The sequence below is a fragment of the Trichechus manatus genome, unplaced genomic scaffold (genome assembly GCF_000243295.1).
Source record: "Trichechus manatus latirostris isolate Lorelei unplaced genomic scaffold, TriManLat1.0 scaffold00118, whole genome shotgun sequence".
In the NCBI taxonomy this organism is placed as follows: domain Eukaryota; kingdom Metazoa; phylum Chordata; class Mammalia; order Sirenia; family Trichechidae; genus Trichechus; species Trichechus manatus.
The window spans coordinates 5966012-5985246 of record NW_004444054.1 but is presented as its reverse complement, the minus strand read 5'-3'; the positions used below and the strand labels follow the sequence as shown (position 1 = coordinate 5985246).

The following is a 19235-nucleotide window of genomic DNA, read 5'->3' as shown; positions in this document are numbered from 1 at the left end:
ACACTATTGGTGGGAATGTAAAATGTTACAACCACTTTGGAAATCGATTTGGTGCTTCCTTAAAAAGCTAGAAATAGAAGTACCATACGATCCAGCTATCCCGCTCCTTGGAATATATCCTAGAGAAATAAGAGCCATCACACAAATAGATATATGCACACCCATGTTCATTGCAGCACTGTTCACAATAGCAAAAACGTGGAAGCAACCTAGGTGCCCATCAATGGAAGAATGGATAAACAACTTATGGTATATCCACACAATGGAATATTAGACAAGGATAAAGAACAACGATGAAGCTGTGAAACTACGTATAATATGGTGGAAGCTAGAACTGATTGCTGAGTGAATTTAGTCAGTCACAGAAGGACAAATACTGTATAAGACCACTATTATAAGAACTCACGAAAAGGTTTCAACATAGAGGAAAACATTCTTTGATGGTTACAGGGGTGGGGAGGGAGGGTGAGGGTTATTCACTAACTAGATAGTAGATTAGGTGAAGGGAAGGACAGCACACACTACAGGGGAAGTCAGCACAACTGGACTAAGTCAAAGCTAAGAAGTTTCCTGAATACAATCAAATACTTTGAGAGACAGAGTAGCAGGGGTAGGGGTCTGGGGACCATGCTTTCAGGGAACATCTAGGTCAACTGGCATAACAAAACTTATTAAGAAAATATTCTGCATCCTACTTTGGTGAGTGGCATCTGGGGTCTTAAAAGCTTGCAAGCAGCCATCTAAGCTGCATCAATTGGTCCCAGCCACTTGGAGTAAAAGAGAACGAAGAACACCAAAGACACAAGGAAAGTGTTAGCCCAAAAGACAGAAAGGGCCACATAAACCAGAGACTTCATCAGCCTGAGACCAGAAGAACTAGATGGTGCCCAACTACCACCAGTGAACATCCTGGCAGGGAACACCACAGAGCGTCCCTGATGGAGCAGTAGAAGGATGGGGTGCAGAACTCAAATTCTAGTAAGAAGACCAGACTTAATGGTCTGACTGAGACTGGAGGTGCCCCAGAAGGTATGGCCCCTGGACTCTCTATCAGCCCAGAACTAAAACTATTTCTGAGGCCAACTCTTCAGACAGGGATCGGACTGGACTGTGGGACATAAAGTGATACTCATCAAGAGTGTGCCTCTTAGTCAAGTAAATACAAGAGACCAATGGAGCAGCTTCTGTCCAGAGGTGAGATGGGAAGGCAGAGAGGGTTATGAGCTGGTTGAATGGTCATGGGGAATCAGGGGCAAAAAGGAGGAGTGTGCTGTCACAGAATGGGGTGAGCAATTAGGGTCTCATAACAATGTATGTAAAAAATTTTTTATGGGAGACTAACTTGAAATGTAAACTTCATTTAATTACAACAATAAAAAAAATTTATCAGCACAGTGCTATACATAGGGAATTACAATTTTTTAAAAATTCCTATTTTAAGAAACGCAGAAATTAGTGGGAGAGACAACAATGAAGGCAGCAGCTCTAACAGAGAGGACAGCCAATTTTATGGGCCAAAGTCAGTTTTGTTTGTTCTACAGGGCACTGTCCCCAGGTATGCTCTGTGATTTCCTGTGATCTTACCTGAATACAGAGCTCAGCCCCTCTTCCCAGTTCCTGGTGTTAAGTTTTAGAGAGCCTAGTGGCACAAACAGTTAAGCACTTGGCTGCTAACTGAAAGGTTGGTGGCGCGAATGCACCCATTGGCTCTATGGGAAAAAGACCAGGCGTTCTACTTCCGTAAAGATTACAGATGAGAAAACCCTATGGGGCAGTTCTGCTCTGTCTCATGGGGTCACTGTGAGTCAATATCGACTCAAGGGCACCTAAGTCCCTTTTACAGATGAAGCCAGAGAGGGAAAGAAGAGAGAATCTGTGCTACATACCCCACAGTCAATTAACGAGAACTCTCCACTAAGAAATGTCTCTTTTCCCAAGGCTGTCTCTCCTTTTCACTCCCACCCACATCTCTCCCCAGGCAGCACCCAGGCAGGCAGCTCTTTCGCCTCCTTCATGAACAGCAATTCTACTCCGCACCCGGACTTGCATGCCGCACTTGTTCTTTGCTCGGCAAAACAAAAGGCACTGCTATTAAGAGGATCTAAACTCCTCAGCAGTAGCTTTATCATCATCCACTGTTACATGAACACTTTCATAGGATCTCATGCTCCAAACCATTTGTTCCAAATAAATACAGAGTCTCCTTATAAAGATGTCACATAAATATAAAATTCTTCATCTTGTCCATTATCAAGACAGAGAGAGCAGAGAAGTAGGCATACCTAATGCCCTTTTTTTACGTGCCAGTTGTGCTTGGTGATGAAAAATCGGAAGTGAATAAAGTGAAAAAGGCAGGGTCATAGGTTTGTGACTCCAGGGACCTCTCTACTTCCATAAGTTGTTTAGAGCTGAAAGAGTCTTAAGACATTATCCGGTATGATATAACATTACTAGGTATTGCTAAAACGCATCTCAGAGTGCTTTTACCAATTTATATTCCTACCAGGATATGAGCACCCTATTTTATGCTAAATTATTTACATTCAGGATTTTCAATTTTTTATCAATCTGATAGAACTGCTCGTTATCATTGAAATACATACTTTCCTGATCACCATGGAGCTTTGACTTTTTTTTTCCCGCCACATTCTCCTGGTCCTGGATTCCTCTTCTGTGAATTTGCCTGTTCAAATCTAAATGCTAATTGCTTTTTTGTTACATGGTTATATGCATTGCAAACGTCTTCTCCCAATCTAAAGCTCGTCTCAACTTCCATTTGCTATCTTTCGTTCCATAGAAATTATTCATTTTAATATTGTAAGATTTAAGTCTTTCATTTCTGGTTTAGTGCTTTTTGTCTTGTACATTCCAAGGACATTAAAGATATAATCCCCATATTCACTTCTAAGTTTTAAAGTTATGCTTTTCACATTTCAGTCTTCAGTGTATCTGAAATGAGACTAGTAGTCAAATTTCTTTTTTTTTCTGTATTTAACCAATTGTCCCTCTAATATTCATTGAAAAGTCCATTTTTTCCTCACATTTGTAGTGCCACCTCTGTCATACATCATGCATATATATGCATGAGTCTGTTTCTGGACACCCCGGTTTGTGTGTCTATGTGTCTAACCTTTAGTTGATAACATAGTGTCTGAAATACTATCTTTTATAATATCCCTTAGTATCTAATGCCTTGATATTTGTTAGAACAAGTTTACTAATATTAGTATTCTTAAGATTTTTTTAAATCTATTCTTAGCTTTGCTGTTTTTGCTTTATATTATGAAAATTAATGAGTTTTACTGAGACTTAATTGATATTAAGGATATCTCTAGTTATTCAGATCTTCTTTAATGTTTTAAAATAATATTTTCAAATTTTCTATATAGGTTTTATACATCTATTGTTAAATGCATTCCTAGATATCCTACAGTTTCTTTTATGAATATTTTCTATTGCATTTTAATTGGTTATTAGTAATAAAGGGATGTTATTGATTTTTGTATGTTAATCTCATTCAGATTTTTTCATATTCTGATTTTTTAAAATTGTTTATCATTAGATTTTTTCATGACTTCTAGAGTTTTGGAAACCCTGGTGGCATAGTGGTTAAGACCTATGGCTGCTGACCAAAAGATGGGCAGTTCAAATCCACTAGATGCTCTTTGGAAACTCTATGAGGGCATTTCTACTCTGTCCTATAGGATCGTTACGAGTTAGAATCCACTCCAAAGCAATGGGTTTGGTTTTTTTTGTTTGTTTCTTTCTAGAGTTTTGGCTTGCAGGCTCATTTTGCATGGAAAATTTTGTTTTTTCTCTCTCTCATCCTCTGATCACCCGTAAATTCTTAGTGATATTCTAGTTGCCTCTACCCATATCAGAAACCCTAGTGGCATAGCCGTTAAGAGCTATGACTGCTAACAAAAAGGGCGGCAGTTTGAATCTAGCAGGTGCTCCTTGGAAACCCTGTGGGGCAGTTCTACTCTGTCCTGTTGGGTCGCTCTCAGTCCAAATGGACTCGATGGCAACAGGTTTGGTTTTTGTTTGTTTTTTTCTACTCATATCATGAGGAGTCTTGGTGACACTGTGGGTTAAGCACTCGACTGCTAACTGAAGGATTGGCTGTTCGAACCTACCAGCTGCTCCACGGGAGAAAAATGTGGCAGTCAGCTTCCATAAAAATTTACAGCCTTGGAAACCCTATGAGGCCGTTCTACTCTGTCCTACAGGGTCGCTCTGAGTTGGAATCGACTTGACTGCAACAGGTTTGATTTGGTTTAAAGTTTGGTTTGGTTAACCCATATCGTTGGTCCCTCACCCAGAGCTAGGTCTTTTAATGTCATATGGAAGCTGCTGGCCACCTAAGATATTGGAATATCACGTCACTTGTCACCAGTCCAGAAGGAAGCTTTTTCTGATCCTTGTTATGCTCTGATTATGTGTGGTCTCTTCTTTCTGGGCCTGCAGCTTCCTATAGCCATAGCCAGGCAGTAGGTTTCAGCCTTCTCTCCTGAGCAGAGGGAGAAAGCCATCCCAATCCCTGTCTTCAAGCCATGAAGGTTTTTGTCCTCCCCTCACCCGGGACATTTTACATGCACCTGATCCTCCAGAAAGCACACTTGATCCAATATCACCTTCTTCCTGACCCAGCATGCATCTCTATTGCATTTCTGGTCAACGTATAGCTTTACCGTGTTTAAAACCCCATGATGTCTTTTTGGTCTTCTGTTTTTTCTATGATGACTGTGTGTTTGGAGCAGAAAGGCTTTCATGCAGCATGAACTTATTGTGGCATCTTGACAAGAAGCTGCCTTTTCTAGAAAAGCAATTTCTGTGTTCCTCTGAAGCCATTTGGTTTTATGTTTTATAAAAATGAAATTAAGTAAAAGAGCCCTTTATTTTAGATCCAACAAAAGCTGACAGTGTATATGAGTTCATTAATCACCAGAAATGACCAAATTAAGAAAACAGTTCATCTTGATATGCAACAGTCTTTGACGTTACCATTAAATTTAATTTCACTTTTTGTGGAACTTTAATTAAATAGATTTCTTTTGAAAATACTTCTTTGAGTTTCTAAAGGATGGGGGAAGTATCTTGTTAGGTAAAAAAAAAAAACAAATAATAGAATAATGATAACTTAGACTATTGAACCATCCACCTCAAAAGTCTGCTCCTTAATCCTATAGAATACTGATGGTACACTACAGAGTAAGGGTTGGTGATTAACAGGTACATCTAGGATAATCCACACAACCATTTTTTTGGAATTACTGAATATGAGTTTTGTTTAGAGGAAGAAGGTTGCCTGAACTGAGTTTCTTGTGAGTTTTGTGTTGTAATCTTCTTTTGTGATTAATACGTATTGATTTCCTCATGAACATCCATTATGCATTTTTGAAAGTTTGAGGTAGAAACTGCAATACGAATCTTGAATAATATATTTCAAATATTTTTCTACATATGGGCAGTATCTCTACCATTTTATCTTCATACACCTGCATGGGACAATCACCTCATTTATGATTTGTCACCTATTAGTGTTCATACATTATTCATTGAATTAAAAGGGCAGAGAAATTTCCACTGTTCCATTGACGTTAAACATGTCATTTTTCCATTCAGTTATTTTTCTCCTTAGGTTCAGACATCTTGTTGTTTTACCTGCTAGCCTGAGAAATCCAATTACAAATTCTTTGAAAAATAAGCATTTTAAATTAATTGCTCACGCATTTCACTTAAAAAAAAAAAAAAAGGTCTTTTCTAAAAGCTATGTGCTGTCCTGAGAAAAAATCTAATAATGAATCCTTTAATTTTGAACTCTGCATTCAATTATTGATAATTTTCTTGAGGAAAGATGGTTAGTTATAGTATGTAATAAATGGCACATGCATTAATATAACTTAAAAAAATTGTAGAAGAAATAATAAAATGTAATGTTTAAAGAACTCATAGATCTCCTGATATTAGTTAAAATCTGCTATGGTGACATCAGACCAAGTATATCTGTAAAGCCTGTATTCCCAAAGTGGGGTGGGGAGGGGGAGAGCAGTGAAAACACTTCCCGGGGGTGAAAATTGGTTCTGGGAGGGAAAAATAAATCTTACTCTTTTTGTGTATAAAGCATAGATATGCAGAGTATATAAACAAATGCACAATGTATCTGTAGTAGTAAAATTCCATATGGAGAGGAATTGGGAAAGAAATATTTTAAAAGTTCCTTAGGGAGATGATAATTTGAAAAAAATGTCTGGGAAACACTGCTTTAGAAAAACTTTAAGAGAATAGAAATATTTTGCTTATTTGATGCATTGTTTCCAAGTTTTTCTAAGAAATGAGACAAAAATATTTATGGCGGGTTCATATACTCTTACTCTTAAAAATCTGGCTTTAACTCTTACAAAGATAAACTTCAATTTGTAAGTAGTCACAAATGGTGTAATGTACTGTAAGGGTATGAGACAGAGGAAGGGCCCTGGGAGACCATCCCTGATGTTGTTGTGTTGTTAGGTGCTGTTGAGTCAGTTCTTACTCATAACGACCATGTGTACAACAGAAGGAAACACTGCCCTGGCCTGCGCGCTCCTCACAATCATTGCTATGTTTGAGCTCATTGTTGCAGCTACTGTGTCAATCCATCTCACCCAGGATCTTCCTCTTTTTTGTTGATTCTCTACTTTACCAAGCATAATGTCCTTCTCCAGGGACTGGTCCCTCGTGAAAACATGTCCAAAGTACATGAGATGAAGTCTCACTATCCTCACTTCTAAGGAGCATTCTGGCTGTGCTTCTTCCAAGACAGATTTGTTCATTCTTCTGGAAGTCCATGGTACATTCAAGATTCTTTGCCAACACCATAATTCAAGGGCATCAATTCTACTTTGGTCTTCCTTATTCATTGTCCAGCTTTCACTATGGTTAAGCCCTCAGCTTCTAATTATAAGGTCAGCGGTTCAACCCACCAGCTGCTCCATGGGAGAAAGATGTGGCATTCTGCTTCAATAAAGATTACAGTCTTGGAAACCCTATGGGGCCGTTCTACTCTGTCCTACAGGGACGCTATGAGCCGGAATGTACTTGACAGCACACAACCACAATTTTTCCTTAAAATTTTATTACTTTGGAGTTAATAGTATCTTTAGAGAACCAGAGTGTTTATTTACAAAAATTAACAAGTTATGTCAAAAGTGAGGTATGTGATCCCAGGAGAAACTGAAATCAGGAATTATAGTAGGAAAATCAATGCAAATATAGATATTTAAATGTAATTATATAATAGTTAGCTAAATCTTTTTTAGTACCTTTTAGTATCCTTGAAATGCATGTGATTTTCCCAGAGAGCAAGTAATAATAAAAATAATTCCAGCTGCCTATATTACTATGAAGTATGATCATTTAAACAGATCATTCCATCTGTCTTTTTTATAACAAATGCAAAGTTAGTAAAATGATTAATTGTGTTTATGTATAATTAAATAGGAAATAATCTGTTTGAATATATACTGAAATATAGTAATACTAGTTTCTTACTTAGAAAAGAAAGGCGCTTTTAACTGGGTTGTCATTCCTTGATTTAAAATGAAAGCCTTAATCTGAAAATACAGGTTAAGGGAGATGTGGGGTGTGGGTGCTCCTTGCTACTCCCTCTGCCAATACAATAGCTAGATTGGTCATGGGGGTGAAACCTTCTGGGTGGGTCTGAGTCTCAGTTTCTTCTAGGTGCCCCAAGAGCTCTAGGGTAGAAAACAAGTACTTATTTTGAGGCCTAGACTAAGAAACCAGTCATAGAAAGAAAATGTCACTTGTTAAGACTTGGAGCAAAGACTTGGGGCCCCTGTTTCCCTGGGGCTACTTGCCTAGGAGGCAGAAATCTTTTAATCTCCTTGCAAAAGCATTGCATCTGCCAGCCTGTTGCTTGTGCTCCAGGGTGATCTGACAGAATCCTGCTGATCTCAATGAACCCGGAAGGGAACGTTACCGGAGGCTGAATTCCAGGTCCAGAGTTGGGAAAGTCTCCACTAGCTCCTGAGGAATCCTGACCAGAGCCACTTCCTCCTGATGTTCAGCAAAGGGGCCATGTTTTTTTAGGTCATTCACCACAAGAAAACCACTATGCCCTCTACCACCCCTCATTTGCCACTGCTGAAGAGACCATGTTGTTGTCAGGTGCCATCGAGTCGGCTCCGAATCATAGTGATGACATATAGAACAACGAAATGTTGCCTGGTCCTATGCCATCCTCAAATAGTAGGTATGTTTCAGCCCAGTGTTGCAGCCACTGTGCCAGTTCATCTCTTTGAAGGTCTTCCTCTTTACTCATCATGATATCCTCCAGGGATTGGTCCCTCCTGATAACATGTCCAAAGTAAGCAAGACAAAGTCTCAGGATCCCCACTTCTAATGAGCATTCTTGCTGTACTTCTTCCAAGACAGATTTGTTCATTCTTCTGGTAGCCCATAGTATTTTCAGTATTCTTCACCAACCAAGAAACTATAGAAGACCAGAAAACATAGAGCAATGAGCAGGCAAAGAAAAATTATTATCACACAAGGAGACTCAGAAACTGAGAAGGGAAATCCAAGGTGAGCATCTTGTACAGGAGTTTCCCAAACGAGAAGAATTCATGGAGGAGACGGTAGTTTTTGTTTTGGGTTGAATGTCTCAAGGAGATTTAATTATGGTGCAAAAAAATCTTCTGAAACTTTGATCTAAACTTTCAAAACGTGAGCTGGGAAAATGGCATGATCACTGTCGAGAAGCTGTTATTACTGTAAGAGATGAAGTGGAAAAAATAACTTGTAGAAATTATCAAGGGAAAAACAAAGGAGACTAGCCACCCAGATAGATATAATAGGTGTCCCTGGTGGACAAGGGGGAACAGACAGAAGAAAAGTAATAAATGAGGGAAGAAAATTTCCCTGAACTTAGATTGAAAGGGCTCACTAAACCTCAGACAGATTAAAATAGACCCATTCCTGTGCATTTCTTGTGACTTCCTAGGTTGTAAGCATAAAGAAAAAACCTTGTTAAGCCTCTGAATGGACTTAAGAACCTACAAAAGCAAGAGAAACATATGGTATATTGGACACTTCATCTATAATATTGGAAAGCAGAAGACAGTGAATCAATATATATAAAGAGAAACCACTGAGATAAAAGGACTTTAACTCAAGAATCTTTATCCAACCAAACTATTCATCTGTGTTAAAAATGCATTTCATGTATGAAATGATTAAGAGAGTATACAACCCTTTGCTATTTATTTGAGAAAACTACTCCAAAGCTGGTACATCATACGAAAGCCACAATCCAGACGAGTAGATAAGAGAAAAAGAAAAGCAGAGAAAATTGTTGGGTGTTGGATCTAAATGATAAAAACGTTAAACAGAGATCCTTTTAAAGAATAGAGATAATTACAGTTCAAGACACTAGAATTAAAATTGTAAGTTATCTCAGCAAAACGAGGGTTTGAGTAGAGGCGCGATATCAGTAGGGAGTAAAATTATAGAAATGTACTATAAAGTTTACAGATTGGTAGGGGTATGAGGGATGAGTAGACAAGCAACTCTGTGTGGAAGCTTGTAAGTAGTCAGTTTTGATGTAATAATAAAAAAGCATAGGTTAGTATATGACAGGAGTTAGATTGGTAGGTTAGAAAAGCAGAGTTTTCATGTTGTTGTTGGGTGCCATCGACTCATAGAATGTCCAAATTAATAAGGGGAGAAAAGAAATCAGCAAAAATTTGACCAAACCAGAAAAGATAAGAAAAGATTAAAACATGAAATAGCAGTGGCATACAATAAGCAAGAAACATAAGACCAAGTATATCTTTCTTGTTGTTAGATGCCTTCGAGTCAGCTCTGACTCATAGCAACCCTATGTACCACAGATCAAAACACTGCGCAGTCCTATGCCATCCTCACATTGTTATGCTTGAGCCCATCACTGCAGCCACTGTGTCAGTCCATCTCATTGAGGGTCTTCCTCTTTTTCGCTGACCCTCTACTTTACCAAGCGTGATGTCCTTTTCCAGGGACTGGTCCCTCCTGATAACATGTCCAAAGTAAGTGAGACAAAGTCTCACCATCCTCGCTTCCAGGGAGCATTCTGGCTGTACTTCTTCCAAGACAGATCTTTTTGTTCTTCTGGCAGTCCATGGTATAGTCAATATTCTTTGCCAACACCATACTTCAAAGGCATTAATTCTCCTTCGGTCTTCCTTGTTCATTGTCCAGCTCTCCCATGCAGATGAGGCGATTGAAAATACCACGGCTTGGGTCAGGCGCACTTCAGTCCTTACAGTGACATCTTTGCTTTTTAACACTTGAAAGAGGTCTTTTGCATCAGTCTTATGTAATGAAATGCAAAGTTTGATTTCTTGATCTATTGTATAATTTATATTTGTTATTTTTGAACTAGATTGAGATTTCCTCACTTGGCATAAAGGAAAATGGAATAGTTGTGAGATTTAATAAACTTTCTCTTTTGGTTTATAAACTGTTTTGAGATTAAATAATTTTAGGCCAAAGGAGACCCCTCAAAATGCATTTTTTAAACATATTACATTGACCTTGACCAAGTCTCTACTGCAACTGTGTAAGCATGAGCCTGAGCCTGCGCCTGAGCCTGAGCCTGAGCCTGCCCTCATGGGGCTTGGACTTCACAATCACATTGCTTTTCCTGGTTTGAAAACCCTCAGCCAAGAAATTGACTTCAAGGGTGTCATTTTTGTAAGACACCTCCAATACCCCTGCAGATCCAAAGCAAATCCTTTCTGGGTAAAGGTACTCTAAATGAAGGTCTTGAAAATATAAAGGAAATTGATGATTTCCTGGCAAAATATAAACTACCAAATTGATGGTTGAGGTAAGAAACCTATCAGAACAAGATGGGAAATTTTTGGTTTGCCGTATACAAAGAGGATTGGGCCCATGGAGGTTTCCTGATGGAGTCTACCTATTTTCAAAGATCAGATAATTCTTATTTTATTTAAAACATTAAAAATCATACAAAAGGTAGAAAATTCCACAATATATTTGATAATGCTAGCACAAGTTTAACCAAACCTGATAATGATAGTACAAAAAATAAAATTATAGACTGATTTCGTGTATGACAATAGCTCCAAAAATTATAATAAATATTATTAAATAATATTTGCAAGTTAGCATTATCATCCAGGGGTTATTCCAGGGATGTATAAATCATCAGCATCATGGGGTTCTTGTCATATATTTTCATTGACTCAAGAAATTGAAGGTTAAAACCCTGTACGTAGAATAGGAAGAGAATGAAAGCTTTTAAACATGGTAGAAATTATTTACCAAGGCTCACTGCAATCATTATACAACATGTTCACTGCTGAAGAAACTCTGTCATTAAAAATAAGGATTAATTATGGATTCCTGTTATTAACACCTCATTATTCAATATGCTTCTTTACAACTGTACTGTTACAGCTAGTGCAATAATACAGCTAGCTGCAAAAATAAATCTTGAAATAAATTTTATCTTCATTAGCAGATGAAATGTCTATATTGCTGTGAAAATGAGGATACTTTATTAAAACTGTTAGAATTAATAAAAGAGTCTAGTAAGGTGGGTATAGAAGATCAGTATAGAAAAATCAATAGCTTTTCTCTATTGGAACTAACTAGGTGGAAATGATAATAGCAAAAAAAAATTGCATTTGAATTTGTGACTGAGATATTAAGTCCTCAGAAATAAATTTTATAACTAAACAAGATCTATATGGGGGAAAATCTTATTAAAGAATATAATCCAAATAAATAGAAAAACATAGCATGTTCTTGAATATAAAGACAATATTAATACTTTTAAGATCTTACTTTGAATGTAAAAGTAAACAACTCATTAAGCTTAAGAAAGACATATGCGACCATATAAAATTTACAATGTTACAGAGTTAACACCATCAGAGGTTAAAAAAAAAAAAAAAAAGTATTGACAAGGGAAGAAATATTTGCAGCACATATAGCAGACAAAGATTAATGTCTTTAATATCAACAACTCCAAAAGCTGATAAGAAAGACAAACAATACAGTAGAAAACTGGCAAGGTTCTGAACAGAAAATTTATTTTTAAAAGAAATTAAATCTAAATGACCGAAGCACGTATGAACAGATGGGCAACAACCAGGAAGCCAGATCGCATCTGGCGCTGGTGCAGATTCGGGATAAGAAACACTTGCCTGCATTGCCGACAGGCAAGTATTCATCCTAACATTTTGAAAGTAATCGCAATTCTTCTAAAATTTTAAACATTTAAAGCTGTCCTTTGCCCCAGCAATTCCAGGTTTGAGGATGTATTTATAGATATAAATGATATACCGTCTTATACAAAATCAGTATTCTCCTGATATTATATAAGGATAATAGTATATTGCAGCCTTGTTTTTGAAGAGGCAAAATGAACTCAATCAGAATCTGTGGGCGAAGGGTTGAATTAAACGGTGAATACTATGGGCAACAGGTTTGGTCTGGTTTGTATCTCTTAACCTCAGAGGCATAGCAAGGGTAATGAGCGCCCTGACGCAATCCGTAAGTAACCCCTTCGTCTGGTGCTCCCTTGGACTTGACCCCCGGGGGCAAAATTCTCCCTCTAACAGCTCCCCGCCCCAAACACACACCCAAACATACCTCTGTGAGGATGTCCAAGATTGTTACTAAGTGTAAAAAGCAAGTAGCAGAGTGGCAGATAACGTGCTGGTCCATTTATGTTATATATGTGTTTGGATGAGGGTAGAGGTAATTGAGGAGGGAATGTACAAAGTGTGTAACATTAAACGCCTGGGAAAAGCGGGCCAGGGATGGTATTAACAGTTTCTTTGTGTGCTTTGGACTATTTCACAGTTAAAGTGTATTAAATTCTTATTTTTTTTAAAAAAGGATATGCCAATTAAAATTAAAAAGCAACTTGGATCTACAGAAGTGCTAGATTTGCAAAGTATTGCTAATTTCCTCTTCACATCTAAATTAACCATCTGCAATGCTTTTAATGTCCCATTCCTAAAAGTACTATTATTAAAACTCTTATTTTTCTCCATATTTTCCAAATATGAGTGCAAGAAAATCCTTTCTGATATTCCACATTGGCCTAGAATAAAGAGAAGTTACAGAAAATAGCTCTCTTTTATTTCTGTCTCCCAATAAATCATATGGTATCTTCTTAAAGGGATGTGTTATAACTAATTCTAACACTCACTCTTGTGCTCTTCAATTAAAAGTTAATCTTACATTGCACATTTTAATTTCAGTTGCAACCTTCTTTGTAAAATGAGCATTCTTGACCATAGGACAGGTAAAGGAAAAAACATGCTATCTTTGCACATGTATTTTATAATATTGGTATCCGTAATAGTAAATTTATAGAATTTACATGATGGACTAAAGGTTGATTTTGCATATAACCCATACATAACCCACTGCCACTGAGTCAATTCCAACTCATAGCAACCCTAAAGGACAGAGTAGAACTGCCCCATAGGGTTTCCAAGGCTGTACCCTTTATGGAAACTGACTACCACGTCTTTCTTCTGTGGAGCAGCTGGTGGGTTCCAGCCACTGAACTTTTGGTAAGCAGCTGAGAGCTGTAACCACTGCACCACCAGGGCTCCTGAATTTACATGTTTATATATATACATATATATATATATATATATGTACACACACACACATATACATACACTTACACATATAAAATATATATTTATGTACACATATGTGCACATACACACAGGTTACTTGTTACTTGTTATAGAATCCTGATTTCTCTGCTTGTCTTGTGACCCAGATCATAAAGGGATGAACTATATTTTAATTATGGTTACAAATATGTAAGTAGCTGTTTTATAGTATACTGTGTGCATTATGAAGGTCCCTGGATGGTACAAATGTATTGCTTTCCACTACTAATCAAAAGGTTGGTGGTTGGAACCCACTCAGCGGTGCTGCATAGGAAAGGCCTGGAGATCTGCTTCCGTAAAGATTTCATTCAGAAAAACTCAGTGAAGCTCAGTTCTACTTTGTCACACGTGGGGTCTCCTTGAGAGGGAATCAACTTGATATAAAGGGTTTAGTTTTGGTTTTATGTGCTTTGTAGAAAGTTTATCTTTAGAAAATGTAAATTATACAAAAAATGTGGACTTTCTATTTATACAGAAATTCTATAAATGGAAATTTTTTTAAATAATATCAAATTAGTGGATAATAAAGAAATAATACCACTCACAAACATTAAAAATTTTGACTTTTTTTTTCATTGCTTTAGATATAGTATGCTAGTTGGTACATTTCAAAAACTGTATTTTATAAACTATCATTCTTGACCTTTTTTGGGCCCCTGAGTTTATATGATTGTGTCTGAAATTTATGCACTAATAAATATATAAAATATTTTGAAATAAATTATAGTTTGGATTCCAACTTCAATGCCTCTTTATTCTTCTAGGTGGCTTTTACAGTACTTTTTGATTTGGAAGCCCTTCTGAAGATCTGGTGTCTGGGATTTACTGGATATATTAGCTCATCGCTGCACAAATTTGAACTACTGCTTGTAATTGGAACTACTCTTCATGTTTATCCAGACCTTTATCATTCTCAATTCACATACTTTCAGGTAATGCAAATAATGCCTCTTTGTCTTTAGAATTTTTTTTCTTTTCAGGATAAATACCAGTCACAATATTATAATAACTATATGTAATCATTGTATGTAATAACGACAAAGGAATTGTAGGTGCTACAAATAATTAATGCACTTGAGTGCTAATGGAAAGGTTGGAGGTTTAAGTTCACCCAGGCACCTCATAAGAAAGGCCTGGTGATCTACTTCCAAAAAATCACCCCTTGAAAACCCTATGGAGCACAGATCTACTCTGACACACATGGAATAAGTGTCCACTTTAGGGCAACTGGTACTGGTATAATAGCTACATAGTAAATATAAACCTGAGATAGGGCCAGTGGCAGCCAAGCATATAGAAACCACAGAGGGTTATCGTCATTCATCTTTCCATACCGCCAACATCTTTGGATGTAAATCCCTCATTATTTGTTGGGTTTTATCTTTAGGCTTGGTGAATTGTAACAATTGTTTTAAAAACTCTTGAAGATTCACAGTAATGGGGATATTTTACATACAGTTTCTAAATTTATACACAGTTTCTAAAATAACACATTTTATAAGCATATGGATATCAGGTATCTATGGTTACAAGGAGCCCTGGTGGCGCAGTAGTTAAGAACTCGGCTGCTAACCAAAAGGTTGGCAGTTACACATTTTAAACTTCATCAAGATGTGGGCACACATTGCAAATAGTAGGAAATATGAACTTAATTCCAAGTGAAGATGTCCCTTATCAATAAATCTAAACGTATTTGCTTACAATAGAAATAAAAAGGATTTTTTAAACTTACGTTTGTGGATTAAAATTAGTCATTTCTGGATTTTTAAAACAAAAAATTTTTAATTATTTGTAATTACCTATTACTTTTTTGTGATGATTAAATACCTATATTATAATTCTTACTTTATTTATAATAATTGGATATTTATGTCTTCAAATATGACATTTTTATGTCTCCTTTATAATTATTCAATAAATGAAAGTAATTATTAGTTAATTTCTTTGTAATTGTTCAATACTAGCAATGTGCTTATTGTTTGGTTAAAGTTTTGGCCAAAATGATAAAGTCTCCTATTTGATATCTGAGTTAAAAACATCTCAAATACAGTCATCTTTCTCACTGAAATTGGTCATTTATATAATTTATCATGGAAATACCAGAATGTGCATTGTTTTCTTAATAGACATTAAGAAATAGGCAATAAAGTAGCAGAGGAATTATAAAGACATAATTCAGAGAAATAGAATTTCAAATCCTTAAAATAAATGTGTTCCCATTTCTTGATTTTATTTATTAGTGATAGCAAAGCTACCGTTTTCAGAACAATATTAACTTCAGCTGGCAGGTCACAACTTGCAACTAATACTTCTGGCATCTGGAGGAGAAGGCATGAAAATATAATTCACGAGAACGAAGAATACTCTACAAACACAGATGGAAAGTAATCACAGCCAAGGACATTGAAACTACAGCGGGTTATCATGGTTCAGATTTCACTGCCTCCCACGTCTTCAGATGGAAATCCCCTGTTGTTTGTTGGGTTGTATCCTGAGGCTTGGTTGTCATAGTGAAGTGGCTGGGACAAGAGAGATACACGTGTTTAAAACTTATTATATATAATCTGCTTTCCAAAAGGGTTGTATCATTGTACGCTCTTGGGCACAAGTGTCTAAATTCTGAAGACCAACATGGGCATTTAGTACTTATTTTAGAGAATCATTTTAAATGATTATGGGAAATATGCCTGATAGTTAAAACATCAGATATCTTTTTTTTTATATTTTTTCCCATACAAAAATTTATACATACATTGTTATGTGACTCTAATTGCTCTCCCCATACTGTGACAGCACACTTCTCCTTTCCACCCCTGATTGTCCATGTCCATTCAACCAGCTCCTAACCTTCTCTGCCTTCCCATCTCACCTCCGGACAGAAGCTGCCCATTTAGTCCCTTGTATCTTCTTGAGCTAAGAGGCACACTCCTCACGAGTATCACTTTATGTCCCACAGTTCAGTCCAATCCCTATCTGAAGAGTTGGCCTTGGAAATTGTTTTAGTTCTGGGCTGATAGAGAATCCAGGGGCCATGCTTTCTGGGGTTCCTCCAGTCTCAGTCAGACCATTAAGTCTGGTCTTCTTACTAGAATTTGAGTTCTGCACCCCACATTTCTCCTGCTCCATCCAGGACTCCTGTTGTGTTCTCTGTCAGGGTGGTCATTGGTGTTAGCCAGGCACCATCTAGTTCTTCCGGTCTCAGGCAGATGAAGTCTCTGGTCAGTGTGGCCCTTTCTGTCTCTTGGGCTACTACTTTCCTTGTGTCTTTGGTGTTCTTCATTCTCCTTTACTCCAGGTGGTTGGGACCAATTGATGCATCTTAGATGGCTGCTTGCAAGCTTTTAAGACCCCAGCCGCCACTCACCAAAGTAGGTTGCAGAATATTTTCTTAATAAGCTTTGTTATGCCAGTAGACCTAGATGTCCCCCTGAAAGCATGGTCCCCAAACCCCTACCCCTGCTACCCTGTCCCTCAAAGTGTTTGATTGTATTCAGGAAACTTCTTAGCTTTGGTTTAGTCCAGTGGTGCTGACTTCCCCTATAGTGTGTGCTGTCCTTCCCCTCACCTAAGATAATTCTTATCTACTTTCTGCTTAGTAAATAACCCTCACCCTCCCTCCCCACCCTCACAAGCATCAAAGAATGTTTTCTTCTGTGTTTAAACCTTTTCTTGAATTCTTATAATAGTGGTCTTATACAATATTTGTCCTTCTGTGACTGACTAAATTCACTCAGCGTAATGACTTCCAGCTTCCTCGATTAAAACACCAGATACCTTTTTTATGAACTTGTTAAGTTAGCGAAATTTAGAAAAATATTGATACCTCATTTAGCAAGGGTACAATATAATATATATTCAAAAACCAAACCCATTGCTATTGAATCGATTCCGTTGCATAGCAACCCTGTAGGACAGAGTAGAACTGCTCCATAGGGTTTCCAAGGCTGAACTGTCTCGATGGCGATGGGTTTGGTTTTTTTTTTGGTTTAATCTTTACGGAAGCAGACTGTCACATCTTTCTTCCGTGGAGTGGCTGGTGGGTCAAATCGCCCACCTTTTGGTTAGCAGCCTAGCATTTTAACCACAGCGTCACCAGGGTTCCAAAATATATTCAGGGCCTTAAAATGCCTTTATTTTCTGACAGTTAATTTTTTGGGAAAAAGTTAAAAATAGATCAAAATTTTATACAAAAAGATATTCACTATGGAATTGTTTATGAGAAAAACTTGGGAACTGCCTAAATGAAAAACATCTGAGGAAGAGTTTAGTCAGTAATGATGCAAATAATTACGATCATGAATTGGTAATTACTTAAGAATATGATTACACATCATTTAAATGCAAAATAGTGTAAAATTATATAACAAATATAAATAGATAAGATTATCATAATTTTAACATAAAATAATATAGCACGTATATGTATGTATATAAAATGCCCATAAATGGAAAAATGACTGGAAAGAAATAAAGCAAAATATTAGTAGTAGCCTCAATGTTTCCCTGCTATTCTGTTTTTCACAAAATATCTAAAATTGGCATGAATCTTACTAATCATTATATATTATATTATATATATATTTACGTCATAGTAAAGGTTGCAATTTTTATTTTGTCTTTGATTCTGGATTATAATTTAAAATAGTTTAATTTAACAGTTAAGTGGTTTTCATTTGTATGGCTACATGTTTGGCCATATTTTTTAAAAACTGTCTCAAAGCGATTAGGTGTCACAAGGATTTTTGCAACTTCACATGTGGAGAACCCATTGTACTGGACAGATGGCTCTATATGAGCTCATTTTGATTTATTTCCCTTGTTGATTCTCACACTTCTTATCTCAATCCACCTTATTCCTTGTGTTGGCAGCTAATGCCCCCTCAGTGAATTTCATATTTTTCGTATTGAAATAAAATAAATGGCTGCCTTTAAAATATCAGTTATCTCTGAGACTAATTATGATATTATTCATTATTTATTCAAATGACTTTTACTGAGCAATGACTATGTGCCAGGCACTGCTCCAGATACTGAGGATAGAGCAGTGAAGGAGTCAACCAAGGTTCCTACCCCAGTGAGCTTAAATTCTAGAAGGCAAGACAGTTCACAAACAAGTACACAAAGGAATATGTAATACAGGTACCAGAAATGTTACAAAGAAGAAACAAGCAGGGTAAAAGGAAAAGTATTGTGGAGTGGAGGGTGCTATTTTTGATAAGTTGCTGATGGAAGTCCTCTGAAGAGGTGGCATTTGAGCAAAGACTGAATGAAATGACATGAGAGCGACAGAAGATCTGGAGAGAGCATTCCAAAGAGAGAAAACCACAAATTGCACATGTCTTGGAGCCCTGGTGGTGCAGTGGTTAAGTGCTCGGCTGGTAACCAAAAGGTTGGCAGTTCAAACCCACCAGGAGCTTCTTGGAAGCCCTACGGGATAATTCTTCCTATAGGGTTACTATGAATCAGAATCTTATCAATGGCAACGAGTTTGGTTTGGTTTTGAGGTGGGACAATTTAGTATGTTCACGG

At 37.0% G+C, this 19235-nt stretch overlaps 1 protein-coding gene across 1 annotated transcript in view; it reads left to right on the top strand.

Moving 5' to 3' along the window:
• Nucleotides 1–19235, top strand: part of NALCN (sodium leak channel, non-selective) — a 392050-nt gene that overhangs the window by 167646 nt on the left and 205169 nt on the right. The window contains exon 11 of the mRNA XM_012557767.2: nt 14471–14638. Coding sequence (XP_012413221.1) covers nt 14471–14638 — 168 coding nt within the window. The remainder of the gene's footprint in view (nt 1–14470; nt 14639–19235) is intronic.